This window comes from Phyllobates terribilis, unplaced genomic scaffold, assembly GCF_046119375.1.
Source record: "Phyllobates terribilis strain yellow unplaced genomic scaffold, ASM4611937v1 Scaffold_5__5_contigs__length_657084704, whole genome shotgun sequence".
In the NCBI taxonomy this organism is placed as follows: domain Eukaryota; kingdom Metazoa; phylum Chordata; class Amphibia; order Anura; family Dendrobatidae; genus Phyllobates; species Phyllobates terribilis.
The window spans coordinates 136,728,284-136,749,954 of record NW_027362765.1 but is presented as its reverse complement, the minus strand read 5'-3'; the positions used below and the strand labels follow the sequence as shown (position 1 = coordinate 136,749,954).

The 21,671-nt window shown below is 46.5% G+C and overlaps 1 protein-coding gene across 1 annotated transcript in view; it reads right to left on the bottom strand.

Moving 5' to 3' along the window:
* LOC141271488 (piezo-type mechanosensitive ion channel component 2-like) overlaps nt 1-21,671 on the bottom strand; it is a 143,756-nt gene that overhangs the window by 17,108 nt on the left and 104,977 nt on the right. Inside the window, exons 34-45 of the mRNA XM_073681553.1 lie at nt 14,465-14,533; nt 14,220-14,386; nt 13,946-14,142; nt 13,721-13,846; nt 13,147-13,150; nt 12,291-12,511; nt 11,163-11,421; nt 9,777-9,965; nt 8,873-9,074; nt 8,634-8,763; nt 8,363-8,510; nt 5,741-5,955 (exon numbers count right to left, since the gene is read on the bottom strand). Coding sequence (XP_073537654.1) covers nt 5,741-5,955; nt 8,363-8,510; nt 8,634-8,763; nt 8,873-9,074; nt 9,777-9,965; nt 11,163-11,421; nt 12,291-12,511; nt 13,147-13,150; nt 13,721-13,846; nt 13,946-14,142; nt 14,220-14,386; nt 14,465-14,533 — 1,927 coding nt within the window. The remainder of the gene's footprint in view (nt 1-5,740; nt 5,956-8,362; nt 8,511-8,633; nt 8,764-8,872; nt 9,075-9,776; nt 9,966-11,162; nt 11,422-12,290; nt 12,512-13,146; nt 13,151-13,720; nt 13,847-13,945; nt 14,143-14,219; nt 14,387-14,464; nt 14,534-21,671) is intronic.

Sequence of the window (21,671 nt, the reverse complement as noted above, 5' to 3'; positions counted from 1 at the left end):
GGGGGGGCAGGCTGGACACATGGAGGCCAGGATCTATATATGGGGGGGCAGGCTGGACACATGGAGGCCAGGATGGATATATGGGGGGGCAGGCTGGACACATGGGGGGGCTAGGACAGATATATGGGAGGGGGGCAGCTGGACACATGGAGGCCAGGATGGATATGTAGTGGGACAGGCTGGACACATGGGGGGCTAGGATGGATATGTGGGGGGGGGGCAGGCTCGATACACGTGGGCTAGGATAAATATATGGGGGCCAGAAGGGATATATGGAGGGGTGTCGGGATGGATATATGCAGGGGGGAAGGGCAGGATGGATATATGAAGGGGCAGGCTGGACACATGGAGGCCAGGATAGATATGTAGGGGGGCAAGCTGGACACATGGAGGCCTGGATGGATATATGGGGGGGGCAGGCTGGACACATGGAGGCCAGGATGGATAAAGTGAGAATGTGCTCTAGAAGAGATCAGTTATTGATAACTGCGTGTTATTTTCTGCAGAGATGATTCTTGGCTGGAAGAAGTGATGGCTGTCTGTGCCAGATGAAGAAGAAAAGCAAAGATGAAGGACTTCACTTAGAGACGTCACTGGTGAGTCAGTGTATTACATGTACACTTACACTACACACGTGGTCAAAAACTGAGAAAACTGCTCCATTTGTCTCGTGAAGGTTGCCTTTTCCAGGCGGCATGTTTCAGCTCTTTCCAAAGATGCTCAATAGGATTTAGGTCAGGGCTCATAGAAGGCCACTTCAGAATAGTCCAATGTTTTCCTCTTAGCCATTCTTGGGTGTTTTTAACTGTGTGTTTTGGGTCATTATCCTGCTGCAAGACCCATGACAGGCGACTGAGACCAAGCTTTCTGACACTGGGCAGCACATTTCACTCTAAAATCCCTTGATAGTCTTGAGATTTCATTGTACCCTGCACAGATGCAAGACACCCTGTGCCAGATGCAGCAGAGCAGCCCCAGAACATAACAGAGCCTCCCCCATGTTTCACAGTAGGGACAGTGTTCTTTTCTTGATATGCTTCATTTTTCCATCTGTGAACATAGAGCTGATGTGCCTTGCCAAAAACTTCCATTTTTGTCTCATCTGTCCATAGGACATTCTGCCAGAAGCTTTGTGGCTTGTCAACAATTAGTTTGGCAAACTCCAGCCTGGCTTTTTTATGATTTTTTTTTCAACAATGGTGTTCTCCTTGGTCGTCTCCCATGAAGTCCACTTTGGATCAAACAACGACGGATGGAGTGATCTGACACTGAAGTTCCTTGAGCTTGAAGTTCACCTTTAATCTCTTTAGAAGTTATCCTGGGCTCTTTTGTTACCATTTGTATTATCCGTCTCTTTGATTCGTCATAAATTTTCCTCCTGCGGCCACATCCAGGGAGGTTGGCTACAGTCCCATGGATCTTACATTTCTGAATAATATGTGCACCTGTATCACAGGAACATTAAGCTGCTTGGAGATGGTCTTATAACCTTTACCTTTAACATGCTTGTCTATAATTTTCTTTCTAATCTCCTGAGACAACTTTTTCCTTTGCTTCCTCTGGTCCATGTTGAGTGTGGTACACACCATGTCAACAAACAGCACAGTGAGTATCTGTAGCCCTATATACAGCCCCACTGACTGATTACAAGATTGTAGACATCTGTGATGCTAATTAGTGGACACAACTTGATTTAACATGTCCCTTTTGTCACATTATTTTCAGAGGTACCATCATTTCTTTCCAGGCCTATTTCATGAGTTAATTTTTTTTTTAAATTCTGTGGAAGCAGGGTTGAAAAGCAATGTCTTATTTTCATTTGTTCATTTTCATACATTTTTAATTTATTATTACTTTTGTCAGATTCATATTATTTCTGTGACCATTGTGGGTTTTTCTTTCATTAAACGAGGGGTACCAACAATTTTGACCGTGTTTATATAGTATATACAGAGCTCCTGTGTATGTCACTGGTGATCACTGTATTACCTATACACTATATACAGAGCTCCTGTGTATAATGTCACTGGTGACCACTGTATTACCTGTACACTATATGCAGAGCTCCTGTTTATAATGTCACTGGTGATCACTGTGTTACCTGTACACTGACACTATATACAGAGCTCCTGTGTATAATGTCGCTGGTGGTAATAACAGTGTTGTTAGTATTGTGGTTTGTATTCATGATCAGCATTGTAGTATTTGGCCACTTTGGAGTGGTAATATGTGGTCTGGTCATGGTGTAGCCGTATTTGTTCCTTGTATGTGGTATTATTCGGTCACTATGTGGTTGTAATGTGTGATCTAGTCATGGTGTGGCAATATTTGTCCCTTTTGTATGTGGTATTATTGGTGTTGATATAGTGGACTGTGTTGTGTATGGCGGTCATTTTGTTCTCGCTGATATTAACTAGGAAAATATTTTTTTCTATTAGGCCATAGCCCCACCATCAGTATTTGGTCAGTATTTTTTCTCAGGAGTGGCTGCCAAAACCAGGAGTGGGTGATAAATGCAGAATTGGTGACTTGTTTCTATTATACCTTTTCTCTGATTGTTCCTCCCCTGGTTTTGACCCCCACTCCTGAGAAAAAATACTGACCGGATACTGACCGAATATTGATAGAAGGGTCGTGGCCTTAGAGATTAAATACTTGGACCAGAGCAGCAGAGATGCACTTACAGGGGTTCTCTGGTGAAAACAAGTAATCACCTCACCACAGGATCAGTGATAATATTGATTTGTGGGGGTGTGACTGCTGGCACACAATTGGCAGAATGTGGAGCTTTTCTCCCAATTAGACTGGAGCGGCATGTGAGATGCGACCACTGATCCATTCATTCCCTCAGTGGCTGTGAGCGCTGCTCTTTTTTGGAAGCCCTCAAGAGAATAAATAGAGCTGCGGTCAGATGTTCCACCTGTCGCTGCATTTTAAAATGGGGATAAGTGTCAGGGATAAAACTTCCCCATTCTTCCGATAGGTGCGTTTTCCAATGTTCGGATTCAAACGATCAATAAGTGATCACCTATCCTGTAAAGTCCATGGATCGGTGATAACTTGTTTTAACCAAAAAAACCCTTTACTGCAAACTACAGTAATTGTACATCCCAGTTTTAGTGTCGCACAATAGATGTGCAGGAGCCGCCAGTCAATGCTCCACTATAACAGGGATAACGGATAACAGATAATTGCATATTGCTGTAGGTGGACCCCTAGAGTCAGTTCCCCCTGTGGGCCCCAGACACCCCAGTCCGACCCTGAACATAATAGTTCAATATGGATTATAGTTGGATGCATATATATTTTACACCCTCCCTGAAGATCTTAAATGGGTGTTTTCCATCTGCAAAACAGTTAAAACAAGCACATACATGCTGCACTTTTTTAAATATACTGTATATGTATTTTAATGAGTCATATGATTAGATCAGTTTAAAGGGGTTATCCAAGGATGGAAAAAAATAAAGGAAGAAAATGTCATTTTGAATAAAGTCCTAAATACCTTTAATCAGGAAATAACTTTCATTATCTCTGTGGAGGTAATGACTATATCACATTAGAATGGACGCCGTCTTGTTACACTCACCACGGAATCATATCCTATAATGTTACTAGAACAGGTGTCTGTGAGCATGTGAAGTAGGAATCTCTGCCCCTCCCATCATGTCCATCAAGATGTTCCCCAGTGGATATGCTGAGCTAACACTGGAGATACCAGGGGTGCTGAGGTAAGAAGAGGCCGCTCACACTGCTGTCCACCCTGTCTACCTGATCTAATACTGGAGATACCAGAGGTACTGAGGTAAGAAGAGGCTGCTCACACTGTTGTCCACCCTATCTATATGATCTAATACTGGAGATACTAGGGTTGCTAAGTTAAGAAGAGGCCGCTCACACTGTTGTCCACCCTGTCTTTCTGATCTAACACTGGAGATACCAGGGGTGCTGAGGTAAGACGAGGCGGCTCACACTGCTGTCCACCCTGTCTCTCTGATCTAACACTGGAGATACCAGGGGTGCTGAGGTAAGAAGAGGCTGCTCGCACTGTTGTCCACCCTATCTATATGATCTAATACTGGAGATACTAGGGTTGCTAAGTTAAGAAGAGGCCGCTCACACTGTTGTCCACCCTGTCTTTCTGATCTAATACTGGAGATACTAGGGGTGTAGAGGTAAGACGAGGCTGCTCACACTGCTGTCCACTCTGTCTATACGATCTAATACTGGAGACACCAGGGGAGCTGAGGAAAGAAGAGGCTGCTCACACTGCTGTCCACCCTCTATATCTGATCTAATACTGGAGATACCAGAGGTGCTGAGGTAAGAAGAGGCCGCTCATACTGCTGTCCACCTTGTATATCTGATCAAATACTAGAGATACCAGAGGTGCTGAGGTAAGAAGAGGCTGCTCACACTGCTGTCCACCCTCTATATCTGATCTAATACTGGAGATACCAGAGGTGCTGAGGTAAGAAGGGGCTGCTCACACTGCTGTCCACCATGTCTATCTGATCTAATACTGGAGATACCAGAGGTGCTGAGGTAAGAAGAGGCTGCTCACACTGCTGTCCACCCTCTATATCTGATCTAATACTGGAGATACCAGAGGTGCTGAGGTAAGAAGGGGCTGCTCACACTGCTGTCTACCCTCTATATCTGATCTAATACTAGAGATACCATGGATGCTGAGGTAAGACGAGGCCGCTCACACTCCTGTCCACCCTGTCTATCTGATGTAATACTGGAGATACCATGGATGCTGAGGTAAGAAGAGGCTGCTCATACTGCTGTCTACCCTCTATCTGATCTAATACTGGAGATACCAGAGGTGCTGAGGTAAGAAGAGGGTGCTCACACTGCTGTCCACCCTCTATATCTGATCAAATACTGGAGATACCAGAGGTGCTGAGGTAAGAAGAGGCTGCTCACACTGCTGTCCACCCTCTATATCTGATCTAATACTGGAGATACCACAGGTGCTGAGGTAAGAAGAGGCCACTCACACTGCTGTCTACCATCTATATCTGATCTAATACTGGAGATACCAGAGGTGCTGAGGTAAGAAGAGGCCACTCACACTGCTGTCCACCATGTCTATCTGATCTAATACTGGAGATACCAGAGGTGCTGAGGTAAGAAGTGGGTGCTCACACTGCTGTCCACCCTCTATATCTGATCAAATACTGGAGATACCAGAGGTGCTGAGGTAAGAAGAGGCTGCTCACACTGCTGTCCACCCTCTATATCTGATCTAATACTGGAGATACCAGAGGTGCTGAGGAAAGAAGAGGCTGCTCACAATGCTGTCCACCCTGTCTACCTGATCTTATACTTGACATACCAGTTTGCTTATTTTTGAATGAGACAGTAGGTACACAGACTTGGCTTATGCTCCACTAAGAAGAGGGTCCCCATTCTTTGAGTTGTTGGGGGTCCCAGTGGTCAGACATGCAGTGATCAGTACGTTATCCCCTTTGTATAGGAAAACCCCTTAAACATATTAAAGACATAAAAAATAGATAAAACACTTATGGAAACTACGCTCATGTAAACACAGCCTCAACATTCAGTGTATTTAATCTGGATTAACTTTTCCCAAGATTGGCCATTTTAGGCTATGGAAAGAATGACTATAGGTTTCTTCAATGGGATGAATGACAGAAAGAGCAGAAAAATCTCACTCCTAAATAGGATAAGGAGTTTTGTCAAATATTTTATTTTTTTGTCAAAACCCTACCTTTCAGTGACTCCAGGAAGGATAAAAAACATCCAGAAATGGATTCCAAAAACCAGGACAACCTGGAAGACACATTTTCCAAACATTGTCTTTCGCAAGTAGATGGCTCTGTCAACTATCATGGTGCCAAACTGTAGTAGAAGCATGACCAGAAAAGCCTCTGGGACTTGATCCTCAGATAGAGATTCTGTGATATCTGCTGCAGCAGAATGTTTCTGTGGATGAAAAATTCAGGTTTTCAATTTCTGCACTTAAAGCATACCTGATTTTTCAGGTGACTTTTGAGAATAAGCTGTTATATAGGCATATCTATAGTAATGTACATACATATATGTAACTTTTTCACCATGCTTTCTTTCATTTTCAGTTGTCTCTGTGCTAGTAGGTAGAGACTAACTGCTATGATGCCTACCATACACAAAACACAGTGTTACGCTCGCACCCGGACTGACTGCCATGAGCGTGGTTAGTGGTCCCACTGGGCCACGAACCGAGGAATGCCTGGAGGGGCGTGACTAGGGGCCTCGCCAGATCCGACCACGAACACACAGTGGCTTAATCGGCTCCGTGGTCTGAGGAGGGACATGGGAGGTGCTACTCCAGGTCAGACTCCGGACACAACTGTTGACCCACACCGGGGAATGCTGGAATGGGCAGGTTTGGCTGGTATGCAGACAGGCAGGTGCTGGCAGGCACGACTGGTATGCAGACAGGTGGGTACTGGCTGGCACGGCTGGCATGCAGGCAAGAGGGTACCGGCAGGCACGGCTGGTATGCAGACAAGTGGGTACTGGCAGGCACGGCTGGTATGCAGGCAGGTGGGTACCGGTAGGCACGGCTGGTATGCTGGCAGGCGGGTACTGGCAGGTAGGGAAACAGGCTGGATAGGGACCAGTATAGACTGGGATACAGGAACAGAGCCGCAGGTGCGGTGGACAAGTAGAGCAGAGCTGAGCTGCAGGCGCGGAGGACAAGCAGAGCAGAGCAGAACCGCAGGCGCGGAGGACAAGCAGAGCAGAGCAGAACCGCAGGTGCGGAGGACAAGCGGAGCAGAGCAGAGCAGAACCACAGACGCGGAGGACAAGCAGAGCGGAACCGCAGGGGCGGAGAAAAAGCGGAGCAGAGCGGAACCGCAGGCACAGAGAGCAAGCGGAGCAGAGCAGAGTTAAGCTGCAGAGGGCAAGAAGAGCAGAGCGGAGCAAAGCCGCAGGAGCAGAGAGCAAGCGGAGCAGAGCGGAACCGCAGGCGCGGAGCGCAAGCGGAGCAGAGCAGAGTTAAGCTGCAGGTGCAGAGGGCAAGAGGAGCAGAGCGGAGCAGAGCCGCAGGTGCAGAGGACAAGTGGAGCAGAGCAGAGCGGAACCACAGGCGCGGAGAACAAACAGAGCAGAGTAAAGCTGCAGATGCAGAGGGCAAGAGGAGCAGAGCGGAGCAGGACCGCAGGTGCAAGCAGACAGGACAGGGCTCTGTTCACATGGAACAGACTGGGAAACACAGGAAGATAGCTAGAACACAGGAGGTAGATACGGGGGCAGGGAAACGGGACAAGCAGAACCAGATACACACAAGGTACTTGCAATGAAGTAGCGAGTGGACACAAAACTCACAAACAGAAGTACAGAGACAACGAGTTGGAGTTAGGTGCAGGTTCAGACACTGCAGGAAAAGGGAAGGATCGGACATAGAGACAAACTGTTAACGGGCTAGGACACAGTTCAGACAGGAACTGAACCTGGAACAAGATACAGGAACGAGCCTGGGTACTCAGCCCCCAGGGTGGCGGAAACAGACTAGAAGTCACAGATACAGGTAACGGGCCTGGGTACTCAGCCCCCAGGGTGGCGAAAACAGACAAGATACTGGACAGGACCTGGCAACTAAGGTGCACAGAACACACTGAAAAGAAAGTGTTGCTGAGGCACCTCCTACTGGGTGGAGGGGGTTTAAGTATCGAGTGACTCACAGCAATAGGCTGGGGACTAGGACTGCGCACACTTAAGAATCAGGAAGTAACAGGGTCGCCGCCCTAAGCAATCAGACAAGAGACATGCACACAGCAAGTAATTGAGCAAAGTGTGCAGCCTGGACTGATAGGTAAGTTGGCGGTCTTGCATGGTGGGAGATGGTAAGCCATGCCAGCACGCCGCCAGGGATGTTACAGACAGATACATGTGGGATATCTGCTTTCCGAGTTTCTATGTATGTTCAGAAGCAGCAGCAGTACTGAGCAGTGTAGATGTAAGTCCAGCAGTCGGATGAGATGAATATTGCAAAACAGTTGTACTATGTCCATGTTCATCCCTCACAGTCTGCTGTTACCTCCTCCTCTCCTTCCTCTCTCCATAGACCTTATTAGGCAGCTATAATCGAATCCCTACATGAGCTGACAATCCATCTCATCTTGAGGAAGATGGATTTTAGTTACGTTTTTTGAGTCAATGAAAAGTTCAGAATGCAGGAGGAGGAGAAGAAGTGTGTCATAAGAGAGAAAGAAGTATATTTCTCTGATAAGATATTACAAAGTTTCTTATCTCAGCTTGTACTATGGATATGGTGAAACACTGTATTTTTGGACAAGCACTTGACCCTGAGAGAAGAAAATGTATCTTTCTAAACAATACCTACCCCAAATGCCCAATACCCGAAGATGACAATGATAAAATTAATTACGTCGACCAGGAACATAATTGCATAGACGTCACACACTGGACTATATTCTGGGTGTATAATGTCGTAGAAGAACTGTCTGATGGGCAAGTAGATCTGCAGGGCTCTGCGAAAAGATCAATGGTTCATATCATCTAATGACAAGACTGAAGTCAAACTCTACATCAGATCTTGGAAGGACTGAATAGTTTGCTGGTTTTTCTCCCTATATGCAATTATAAAATGTTACATTTTCACCGCCAGTTTCTTCAGTTTGATCCACTGCTGCTTTAGCCTTTCCTTCATTGTCTGACGTTTCTTTTTTGGGTTACGTTTGAAACAGTTCCACTTCCTCTTAGCATCTTTCTTCTGAGGAGTACCTGAGAGGTGAACAGAGATGTAGCCAAACAGTGGGTGGAATAGATTAACACATACAGTACTACATACATATATGCACGAGGGTCTTCTCTGAAGAAAACATCAAGGTACCTTCAACCACTGGTTTTTGAGATGCTCTCCTCTTTCTAAAGACGTTCTTTGAAGCATTCTGATGTTTAAATAGATTCCAGGGAACCAGTCCGGTGTCAGTATCATCTTCTCCTTTACTCCCTCGTTTCCTTTGCCTCTTAGTCTTCTTCTTCTTTTTGGACTCTGGTAGACAAACCTCCTTATTGTCCCACAGACCATGACACTACGTGCAAGAGTTATCATTACTACAATAATACATACAAATCTGCCATATTCACACATCTGATTGTATGATCAATAGTAGAAAGGTCAATTTGTCATTTACAGCTCAGCAGCACCAAATAATAAAATACCTAAGTTTTGCACCCACCTACATTACAATAGAACTGGGGTGACGGTACCTGGACTGACCAAATACACATGTGAGTAGCGTTACATTCTTACCTATCTTTAAGTGTTAAATGGACTTGTGTCCTTACAAATTAGCTATGCACTGTGCACTTTAACATCTGAGTGGAGCTCAGGTACATTATATACATATAGATGGGATAGGGGATTTGTTTGACATACCCTTAGTTCTGTTTGCTCCACTTAGTGGTCTCTAATTTCTTTCCCATGTGATTGGTCAGTCTTTGGTATCTTAATTATAGCTTACCATCCATTTATCTATACCACTTTGTATGTTTTTTATGCATTTGTACTAATAAAAATTGTGTATTTTGGTAAATAATGTTCTTATACGTCATTTCTTCTGTGTGAATATACATACAAATCTGCCACATTCACACATCTGATTGTATGATCAATAGTAGACAGGTCAATTTGTCATTTACAGCTCAGCAGCACCAAATAATAAAATACCTACGTTTCGCACCCACCTACATTACAATAGAACTGATAGTATATGTTACTAATCAAAGCTTACTTTAAGGATAGACCGATGCAAAAACAGGGCAAGAAGCTGTATCAGGTCAAAGTGTACATAGCCATCTTTCTTTTCAATGCCAATTATGTTGGGGAGACGGAACGGTTTATCTGCATTCATACTCCGATACACTGTCGATGTCCATGGAAAAAAGCCAAACTGGAAAGAATACTTTATGACAACTGTAATCTAGGAAGATATTTAGTAAAACAAAAGAAGGCATAGTCATAAAATAAAGAAATAAAGCAAATCATCAAAAACAAGAGTAACTGCAATAAACGCAAAAATCTGTATGCATTTAGAACAATATAATAAATGGTTACGTTTATTTTCAGAACTTATACTGTATTACTCCTAAAATTGATGAATGGCCGACTCTGCTCCCTTCCCCAATGGCCACCTCCCTTTGCTGTGCTCCACGTCGGGTTTCACAAGTTGCCCTAAGACCTTCAGTGACATCACCCATGGCCTTTTAGGGCTGACTTTGACACTCATGTGTGTCTGAATATTGAACTGCAGCAACCTCTGGGATTATGTATAAAGTGCTCTATGTGACCCACCGGTTATAGGAAGTTTCGCCCCCAGCAGTTCACCCCCAGCAATTTGCCCCCAGGTACATTTCGCCCCCGCACATTTCGCCCCTATCATTTTGCCCCCAGGAAGATTTGCCCCCGCACGTTTAAAACTGGGGGCAATATGTGCGGGGGTGAGATGTGCGGGGGCAAAACATCCTGGGGGCCAAATGCTGGGGACGAAATGTGCGGGGGCGAAATGTACCCGGGGGCGAAATGTACCCGGGGGCGAATTGCTGGGGGCGAAACATCCAATTCCCGTGACCCACCAGGTAGGTAGATTTCACTAAAGTTCACCATGTGCCCTGTTAATCGCACCTGAGCTCCTAAAAAGACTATCCAGACAGCTGTAGCTTCCCTTCTCTCTCACAGAGGACTCCAGCTTTTCTTCATCCCAGCGACATAACTTTTCATATATGGTGGCTGTTTGCAACCAACTGCTATCTAACATTAGTATTTATTTATTTATTTTACTCACTTATATAGCGCCATTAATTCTAGATATTATCAGCACTGTCCCCATTGGGGCTCACAATCTAAATTCCCCATCAGTATGTCTTTGGAGTGTGGGAGAAAACCAGAGAACCAGGAGGAAACCCAGGCAGAACATACAAGCTCCTTGCAGATGTTGTCCTTGGTGGGATTTGAACCCAGGATCCCAGCACTGCGAAGCAACAGTGCTAACCACTGGGTCACCATGCTACCATGTATGTGTGTCTAAGCTTTAGTCTAAGGCTAAACAGTAACTTATATTTCCTGAATCAAAGGCTTGTCACATCTAGAATACAGAATAGTAATTTGCTGGAGCTCATACCTCAGTATAGATAATGGCCGTCATCCAAAAGCGTTTAGTTGGTCTAGGCACAGACAACATGGCCCATAGGAAAATGAGAATCGGCAGAATCAAGGACAGGATAGATGCTGATACCATGTGATTAAGAATGATGACAAAATAGCAAAGCATTTCAGACTTTGATACAATGGTATTATATAGAGCAAAGATGAGGCGCAGGGGGCGCGGGAGAGTCTGATAAAACTTGTCCGACTCCTCCAGCTCTTCATCACAATACATCCTGGGGAACAGAGAAGAATACATGCTATCGGAGCAAAGTGAAGCTTTCTCTGGTACAAAAAGTATTATATATAATTTACCAAAGTAGTTCATCATGCTAAATACAAAGACAAAGGACACATTATACAAAAATATAAAAGTACTAACACATCAATCACAACAGAGCAATTGTGTAGGATTTTCTATATTTTGCCCAAAGGGGTTGTCCAGGACTTGGTTATTTATGCCTTCTCCATATATTAGGTCATTGATATCAGATGGGTAGAGGTCCAATATCTGGCACCCAACTGATAGTAGGTCCTAAGGTGGCCTGATCTATACAGTGTGATGGCTGCTATCTGGTCCCACTGAAGTAAATGGGAGGTGAGCAGCAATACCTGAGAACAGCCACTATGCAGTGTATGGAGCTGTGCTGTTCTGGCTCTGTACACTGTGATCAGTGGAGGTAAGGGCCCCCCAGATGATGATGATGAGGACTTCATACTTCATTACATAAGCAAATACTTTGCCAATATACTCAAATACTTATTATTATGCTTTGCTTGTATAGCACCATCAGATTCTACAGCACTTTACATACATTATTGTTGCTGTCCCCATTGGGGCTCACAATCTACATCCCCTATCACTATATCTTTGGAGTGTGGGAGGAAGCAGAGAACCTGGAGGAAACCCACACAAACACAGGGAGAACATACAAACTCCTTGCAGATGTTGTCTGTGGTGGGATTTGAACTCAGGACCCCAGCACTGCAAGGTTGCAGTGCTAACCAGTGAGCCACTTGCTGTCCTAATGCTGCCTTACAAATACACATCCTAAGTTCTGACAATTATACTGATTGAGTCATTTGCCTTTTTATGTCCTTTTACCTGTTCAGTAGCAGTTCGCTTGCAGTCAATAGCTGTGGGACATCCGTCAGCGGCCTGCTGTCATCATCCAGTCCTTGAGTTGTTTCCTCCGCCGCAGTGGACGGCTGCTCTCCCTTTAAAATAACTGTACTATATGACGGTGGGATATCTGTTCTTGTTTCTGTCATTTCGGCATCCCCTTCGTATTCCTCATCTTCCTGACCCAGCCCCAATTTACCATCCTCATGTAGGCTGTGACAAAGGAGGTAAACATTAAAGGAAAAAGTCAAATATCTATATTTTCCACCACTACCATTCCGCTAAATATTATAGCTTTTTCAGTGAACCCCCATCATGGGATGCCATTTACTTTTGTTAATCTCCTCAGGTCCCCTATTATGTACAGTTCAATCTCTAAATATAAAGTTATGGTGGCACAGAACTGCTGTTCTGATACAGAGCTTTAAAGGAGTTTTCCCACGAACAAAGTACATTTTAATTAACAGATTTTGGAATAAAAATAAGTTCCACAATTGGAAGTGTTAACAAATAAAATGTACCTGTGCTGAGAAATCTTATAAATGTGCCCCTGCTGTGTACTGTGTAAGACCTCTTTCACACGTCCAGATATTTCCGATACTGGAAAAAACAGTACCGGAGATATCCGTGTCTCCGGGTGTCCTGTGTGGCATACTTGAATATATAGTTTTTCAAAGAAAAGTCCAGCAAGTGAGCTGTCAGTCAAGCAAGAGGAGGTGGAACTGGGCAGGGATTAGAACTGGAGTGATAGTTGCAGGAAGAGCTTCCACTCACCTAAAACACTTTAGCCTCATTTGCATATTGATTAATCTCTGGATTGGACATGTAGAGGTATTGCTGGCCTTGTCTTTCAAAGAGCTATATGCACATATACACAGCTTGGGGGTGAAATCCTGATGACAGATTCCTTTTAACAATGGATGCAGTTAGTTGCTAACTTTAACTGCCTGTAGTCACCACTAGGGGGAGCTTAAGAGCATACTGCATACAACTCATAGATTGAGCACAATAATAAAATAGTATGCAGTATGCAGTATTACCCTTAGTAGCTCAATAGGTTGAACCTAAAAAGTTAATGGGTAAATTCAGTTCCAAAAATTACATTGTGTTCCCCTGCCACCTCCTTCCCTATAACTGCTTTAGCTATAAACAATTCCTAGACACTAAAAAAGTTAAATATCTTTTTTGTCTGGATATCAATATTGAAGAAACTGAATTGCTGAAAATGAAAATAAATCAATAAAATGGCAGCGTATGTTGAGAAAATACAATAAATGTTGATCATTCTCACTAGTCCGTTGCATTATTAGTTATGGTCTAGTGTTTATATCACTTTGGCACTGGTGGATTCTCTTGTATGTGATTTCTATAGGTTTGTGACCATATTGTGGTTGTCATTCACTCAGATTTACCTTGAATCTAAACTATCAACAGATGTGGAATCAAAGGCGAGCATTCGCTGGGGTTTTCGTCCTTTCGGGATTTCATCAGGACCAGCAGGGTCCTCATAGGACAAAACCAAATCCTCTGTGACACAGCTGCCAAAACAACAATACCATCATCCATCCACATTATACACTGTATACCATAGCGGACTCAGTACACCTACAAGGTCACCTGCTGGATCTCATTTTTACCTGGAGACAAAACTGTCCTGAGACTGCTGCGATTCAATACTGAGGATCTTACAGATTTCCAGCCTCTTGGACTGAACAGTCTCCTCTCTGGTAAGACTAACATGGTCATCGTTCTCCTCACTGGACAAGGTTTGAGTTCTTGACAATTGTTTGGCTTTGTAATACTCAGATATACTTTCTTGAGAGGCTTCTTTGCCCTGAAATAAATAATCCATATTATTACTTACTTGCGTGGGAAACACACAACTGTTCCAAAACGTACTAAATGTTATACCCTGTCCAGGTTCCTCTGTAGCATGCAGCGTTCAATCCTCAGGACAGTGGCAATGTCCACACTATTTTTACAGAAATTGTTTAGAGTCTCAATGGTGTCATCAGCGAGCGCTTGAATGAAGACCCAGGAGAACTTCACAATATTTATGACCCTTTGAACAATATTTTCTGTAATGAGGGAATGTAGGTTAAGCCAAAGATGGTTATAAGAAGTATATATTGGATTATTGCATTATCACATCATACCTGGTCCATCTATAGTGTCCTCCTGACTTTCAGTCTGTGATTCCTCTTGTTGGGGTTCCTCTGGTTTTTCTTGATTTCCTTCTTGCCATACAACAATAAAAATGGTGTAAATGGTCACAAACGTTGCATAAATCAATAGTACAAGTTAATAAAAGAAACTTTGTAATATATCTTATCATAGAAATATAATTCCTTCTCTATTTATGAGCCACTCCTGAATTCCTCATTCACTCTGGAAATCAGCTACAATTCATCTTTGTCAAAACAAGAGGCACTGCCAACTCACTAAATGATGAAATTACAGCTGCCTGTAGAAGTCTATGGATATAGTAAAAGGGAGGGAAGAGCACAGTGATAGAAAAAAGAGTGACACTCAGAGACTTGTGCACACACTTTCTTCTAAATGCTTATCGAACCCAGTGCTGGATTTACAGCAACACTGCTTACTACTATTGTATAATTTATCCATACTGCTGCTGAACATGTGCTACATGGAGGCAGGAGAGCAGGACTCTTTCATGTCTGGGTGTGGTATGTATGGGAGAAATCAAAGCAGCCAGTTTCCTCCCCCAGCTCAGAAACAATTGAAAATTAGAGATGGAGCATTCAGTGGGTAAAACTGTATATTGGCCAGGAATAGTGTTATTTCTCATTTACACATACACATGAAAGCTAATTTTCAAAAGTTACCTAAACAGGTATGTATTTTATTCTTTAAAATAGATGGGTGTATGTAAATAAAAATTTGTAGAATATAAGTCTGTTCTTGTTCTCAATAACATATATTGTAAGCTGAGCGATAATTTGTAATAATTTGCAATAATTTATAAATGCATTATATTACTTATCCTGTACTGATCTTGAGTTACATCTTGTATTGTACTCCAGAGCTGCACTCACTATTCTGCTGGTGGAATCACTGTGTACATATATTACATTACTGATCTTCAGTTACATCATGTATTATACTCCAGAGCTGCACTCACTATTCTGCTGGTGCAATCACTGTGTACATACATTACATTACTTATCCTGCACTGATCATGAGTTACAGTGTGTACGGAAAGTATTCAGACTCCTTTAAATTTTTCACTCTTTGTTTCATTGCAACCATTTGGTAAATTCTAAAAAGTTCATTTTTTTTCTCATTAAAGTACACTCTGCACCCCATCTTGACTGAAAAAAAACAGAAATGTAGAAATTTTTGCAAATTTATTAAAAAAGAAAAACTGAAATATCACATGGTCATAAGTATTCAGACCCTTTGCTCAGTATTGAGTAGAAGCACCCTTTTGAGCTAGTACAGCCATGAGTCTTCTTGGGAATGATGCAACAAGTTTTTCACACCGGCATTTGGGGATCCTCTGCCATTCTTCCTTGCAGATCCTCTCCAGTTCCGTCAGGTTGGATGGTGAACGTTGGTGGACAGCCATTTTCAGGTCTCTCCAGAGATGCTCAATTGGGTTTAGGTCAGGGCTCTGGCTGGGCCAGTCAAGAATGGTCACAGAGTTGTTCTGAAGCCACTTCTTTGTTACTTTAGCTGTGTGCTTAGGATCATTGTCTTGTTGGAAGGTGAACCTTCGGCCAAGTCTGAGGTCCAGAGCACTCTGGAAGAGGTTTTCATCCAGGATATCTCTGTACTTGGCCGAATTCATGTTTCCTTCAATTGCAGTCGTCCTGTCCCTGCAGCTGAAAAACACGCCCCATAGCATGATGCTGCCACCACCATGTTTCACTGTTGGGATTGTATTGGGCAGGTGATTATCAGTGCCTGGTTTTCTCCACACATACCGCTTAGAATTATCACCAAAAAGTTCCATCTTCATCTCATCAGACCAGAGAATCTTATTTCTCATAGTCTGGGAGTCCTTCATGTGTTTTTGAGCAAACTCTATGCGGGCTTTCATATGTCTTGCACTGAGGAGAGGCTTCCGTCGGGCCACTGCCATAAAGGCCCAACGGGTGGAGGGCTGCAGTGATAGTTGACTTTGGGAACTTTCTTCCATCTCCCTAATGCATCTCTGGAGCTCAGCCACAGTGATCTTGGGGTTCTTCTTTACCTTTCTCACCCAGGCTCTTCTCCCACGATTGCTAAGTTTGGCTAGACGGCCAGGTCTAGGAAGACTTCTGGTGGTCCCAAACTTCTTCCATTTAAGGATTATGGAGGCCACTGTGCTCTTAGGAACCTTGAGTAATGCAGAAAATCTTTTAGAACCTTGGCCAGATCTGTGCCTTGCCACAATTCTGTCTCTGAGCTCCTTGAGCCGTTCCTTTGCGCTCATGATTCTCATTTGGTCTGACATGCACTGTGAGCTGTTAGGTCTTATATAGACAGGTGTGTGCCTTTCCAAATCAAGTCCTATCAGTTTAATTAAACACAGCTGGACTCCAATGAAGGAGTAGAACCATCTCAAGGAGGATCACAAGGAAATGGACAGCATGTGACTTAAATATGAGTGTCTGAGCAAAGGGTCTGAATACTTATGACCATGTGATATTTCAGTTTTTTCTTTTAATAAATTGGCAAAAATTTATACATTTCTGTTTTTTTTCAGTCAAGATGGGGTGCAGAGTGTACATTAATGAGAAAAAAAATTAACTTTTTAGAATTTACAAAACGGCTGCAATGAAACAAAGAGTGAAAAATTTAAAGGGGTCTGAATACTTTCCGTACCCACTGTATATCCTGTATTATACTCCAGAGCTGCACAGTGTGCATATATTACATTATTTATCCTGTACTGATCCTGAGTTACATCCTATATTATACTCCAGAGCTGCACTCACTATTCTGCTGGTGCAGTCACTATGTACATACATTACTTATCCTATACTGATCCTGAGTTACATCCTGCATTATACTCCAGAGCTGCACTCACTATTCTGCTGGTGCAGTCACTGTGTACATACATTACATTACTTATCCTGTACTGATCCTGAGTTACATCCTGTATTACACTCCAGAGCTGCACTCACTATTCTGCTGGTGGAGTCACTGTGCACATACATTACATTACTTATCCTGTACTGATCCTGAGTTACATCCTGCATTATTCTCCATAGATGAACTCCCTATTCTGCTGGTGCAGTTGACGCGCCCCCTGGGACATATTCCTTTTTGAGGGGAATACCCGGCACCGGATCAGATGGGGGTTTGTAGTCTCCGAGCGGCTGTGACCCGGCCCCGTGCCCAGGGCGTCAAGCTCAGTGTTATGTGGCAGCTTTACAGATGTTACTAAAGTTCTTTTGTGTCGACTACGCCACCCGTTGTAATGCGGTCACTGTGGCCGCCGCTGCAGCAGGGTCCGCTGAGGCTGATGGTGGATGCGCAGCTTGGTGGGATAACCCCCAACGGGAGGGGTATAGCCTCAGAGGGGACAGGCGCAGAGGATGGGGGTTGTGGTGGTGCAGTGCAGCCGGCAATGAAGACAGACTCGGGTTGTGCAGTTAAGGGTGTTTACTTACTGCTGATGTTGTACTGGTCACTCCAGCTGCTAGTGACCACCCGAGCCGTGCTGCGTCCACCAGGTCCTGGATCCGGTCAACCCCCAAACAAGTCCAGAGCGTGGCCCTGAGCTCTCCCTCTGTCCTTTCTTCAGCCGTCCCCACCAGTGATTCACCTAGGTCCAGCTCCCTCGGGCCTTCTTTTGGGACACCCTTGGCCCTGGGTTCCCTGACCCTTCATGTGGTGTGCCTTCGGGGTGAATGTGGTAGGTGACCGTGACAGACACTGCCCACGGTCTCCGGTCTCTGGCTGGGGATTGTTTTTGCCCCCACCAGCTTGGGTTCCGGTACCTTCTTGCTGACTCCTCACCCGGTGCTCTAATTTGGGTTCTTGGGTCCCTTCAGTCTTCCCCCTCTGGGTCTTTCTCTTTCTTTCTCCTCTCTCTCTCTCCAGGGCTGCTGTTTCCTTCTCTCTCCTCTCCAACTGACTTGTTCTCAGCGTCTGACCCTGATCTAAGCTGGTGCCCTCCTTATATATCCCTCTATGTGTGAGCTCAGGTGACCAGCACCCAATGAGCTCCTATCACTACCCAGACTGCTCCCCCTATCTGCCCCTACACTACATGGGATGTACCACCCCCCTCCCACTCCAGCCAGGAACAGGCTCGGTTGTACCTGCACATTTCTAAGTGGGAGTACCGTCGGCCTGCTCCTCTGGAATGGGATGTATGTAGTGCATGCAGTCTATCTGAGCTCAGTTCCACACTCCTTCCTTACCCGGGAGTGGAATATCACACCTCTGGGTTGAGGTGCAATACCCCTGTAGCAGCCGAATCCTCAGGGTGCTACATTCCCCCCTGGTAAATCACAGCACGTCCTCGGGCTGTAAAGACAAAAACACCAAAACATACAAAATTTTTATAAACATAAACATATAAAACATCATATAAAACTTTCATATAAAACATTCTCGTCGTCTCTGGTTTCAGGTTCCTCCTCCGGACACTGTGCAACGTGTGTCCGGGAAAAGTGCGACAGTCTCTCAGAAAAACTGGTTTTCCTATAAAACCGGTAGGGGGCGCTTTAGGACGCGCAACTATATACAGGGGAAGTTGAAAGTTGGCCGCTCTCAGTCCTCGGCCAGGTAGAGGGTAGGGAATGGCTGCTCACAGTCCTCAGCCTGTAGGATGAAGGGGTTAACGGGTAAACAGTTCCCTGGTCCCAACGGGGACTATTTTAGCAGCAACAGTTTCAGTTTCTATATACCCCGATTGGGTAACTATTTACAGCTCCTGCTCTGCCGCACTCAACGGCGTCTTCCTCCTGCTCTTTCTTGATATGATGTTTCTTCAGACCCGTCCGGGTCCTCTGGCTCCTCCTCTCCGTACCGCAACTCCTCCTCCGTCAGGCGGTGTACGTGGAGGGCGTAAGGTCCTTTGGCACACTTGTGCCGGGTGAAAGTGACCTCGTCTCCGACGTAGAGGTCACGGCCTTTGTGACCTTCCGGCAGGTGGGACTCGACGTCTCTGCGGGTCACAAAAACGTCACCGCGGTTGTTACGGTCCCGAATAAAGCCCCACCCATGCTGCGGGTTGAACTTTATCACTGTCCCGATGGTGCGGGGACAATGCGCTGCATGGGGGTTCCTCCTAGTCCGGCTCTTCTGCTCCGCGCTCCGGATTTGGGCCTGTTGTTCTCTGACCCGCCTCTCCTCCCGTTCTCTCTTAAACTCTGCCAGCTGTTGACGGCAACACTCTGTACGTTCAGCTGCGGCTGCCCGAGTTTCTCCGGTGAACCCCATCAAATCTTCTCCCGTGGGGTCCCACACGAATTGGGCTTCTGCTAGAGGAGGCGAGACCCGAGCCACGGGCTTCGGAGCCGGGATTAGGGGCTCACACAAGGGCCCTAGTCTTTGCTGCCGCTCCAGCTCAGGGTACCCTTCGGGCCAGATGAAGGGCCGCCCGTCCGGCCATGTGAGCTGGCCGAAGAGGTCCTCCCCCAGGTGTGGCACCCTAGGTATTGCGGGCGCGGGCGCGGTGGTGGTGGCGCCCGGGTTGCCCAGGCCTTGCGGCCAGGCCTGGGGCACCTGGAAGGTGAAGGGCACCGTTAGGACGGCGGCGCCCTGGGCTACCTGGCCTTGCGGCCAGGCCGGAGGCTCCGCGGAGGTAGGGGGCGCTGTTGGTGATGCGACGCCCGGGAATTCTAGGCCCTGCGACCAGGCTGGTGGTACTTCCTGCTTGGTCACGCTCGGGGTCGAGGCGTGTGACGTCACAGGGGTCGCGGCGGCGGCTTCCGGTTGGGGCCTAGTCTGCGTCGGTGACATGGCGTTTTCGGGCACAGCAGGGGGACTTTCGGGCTCTGCGACGGGGAGCTGGGGCAGGTAAGCGGTGTCACGGCTTGGGGTATAGGCGTCCCCTTTACCTGCCTCCATGCGTTCGGCTCCCTCCTCGGCGCCGTCTCCGGCCTTGGGTCCTCCCGCGCCATCCTCAGAGGCGGTCTGCTTCCTCTTCCAGGGTAGCGTGCTCCGTTGACTGGTCTCTGCTTGCTGAGTCATCTCCCGGCCCCACTCCGCCAGTATCTCGCGCTGTACCCGGGCCATCCTCCTTGCGAGGCCCTCCAGGGCAGTTTGTGCACACTCCCGGTCTCGGGGGAGCTGCGCTAGGATCTCCGCTAGACCTAGCGGGGTTGTGGACTCTAGCAGGCTCCTGACCATCGGGTCGGTGCTGCTCTGCTCGGCTTCCGGCAGGCTCCTGGCCAGCGGGCCGGTGCTGCTCTGCCCTCCTTCCTCGGTCTCTAGCAGACTCCTGGCCAGCGGGCCGGTGCTGTTCTGCTTCCTCTCCATCTCCGGGTAAGCTCCTCCGCTACTCCTTGTTAGACCTCTTGCCTCCGGGTGCGCTCGCTCCAGACTGCTCCAAGCGACACCCATCTTTGTTCTTCTTTCTCGTCTCCTCCCACTTCGAGGGCGGTCCCGGGGCAACTCGGTGACTGTCAGCTCCAGGGGGAGTTCTTTCACGCTGACAGACACCTCCAGCATCACAGTCTCTGTTGGTGGGGGCGGTTTCCACTTTTGGCGCCATTTTCTGTCCTGGCCCACGATGGGAGGTGGCCTCCTGCCCTCCTTTGGCACGCCCATAATGGCGTCCGCTGCTCTTCCAAGGCGGGAAATCTGCGGTTTTGGCGGGAATCGCTTCCCAGTGGCGGGAAACTCTGCAGATGGCGGGAACAAGCTGGAAATGGCGGACAATCGGCGGGAAACGACTGGTGATGGAGTCCGATGGCGTGGACCCTCCGGAACCGGCGGGAGACTTCTTTCTGAGGTAAACTTGCACTTTTCTTCAGGCACGCAGTACCCGGGTGTTGCGGGCACGTAATCCTGCCGACTACGCCAAAGTTGACGCGCCCCCTGGGACATATTCCTTTTTGAGGGGAATACCCGGCACCGGATCAGATGGGGGTTTGTAGTCTCCGAGCGGCTGTGACCCGGCCCCGTGCCCAGTGCGTCAAGCTCAGTGTTATGTGGCAGCTTTACAGATGTTACTAAAGTTCTTTTGTGTCGACTACGCCACCCGTTGTAATGCGGTCACTGTGGCCGCCGCTGCAGCAGGGTCCGCTGAGGCTGATGGTGGATGCGCAGCTTGGTGGGATAACCCCCAACGGGAGGGGTATAGCCTCAGAGGGGACAGGCGCAGAGGATGGGGGTTGTGGTGGTGCAGTGCAGCCGGCAATGAAGACAGACTCGGGTTGTGCAGTTAAGGGTGTTTAC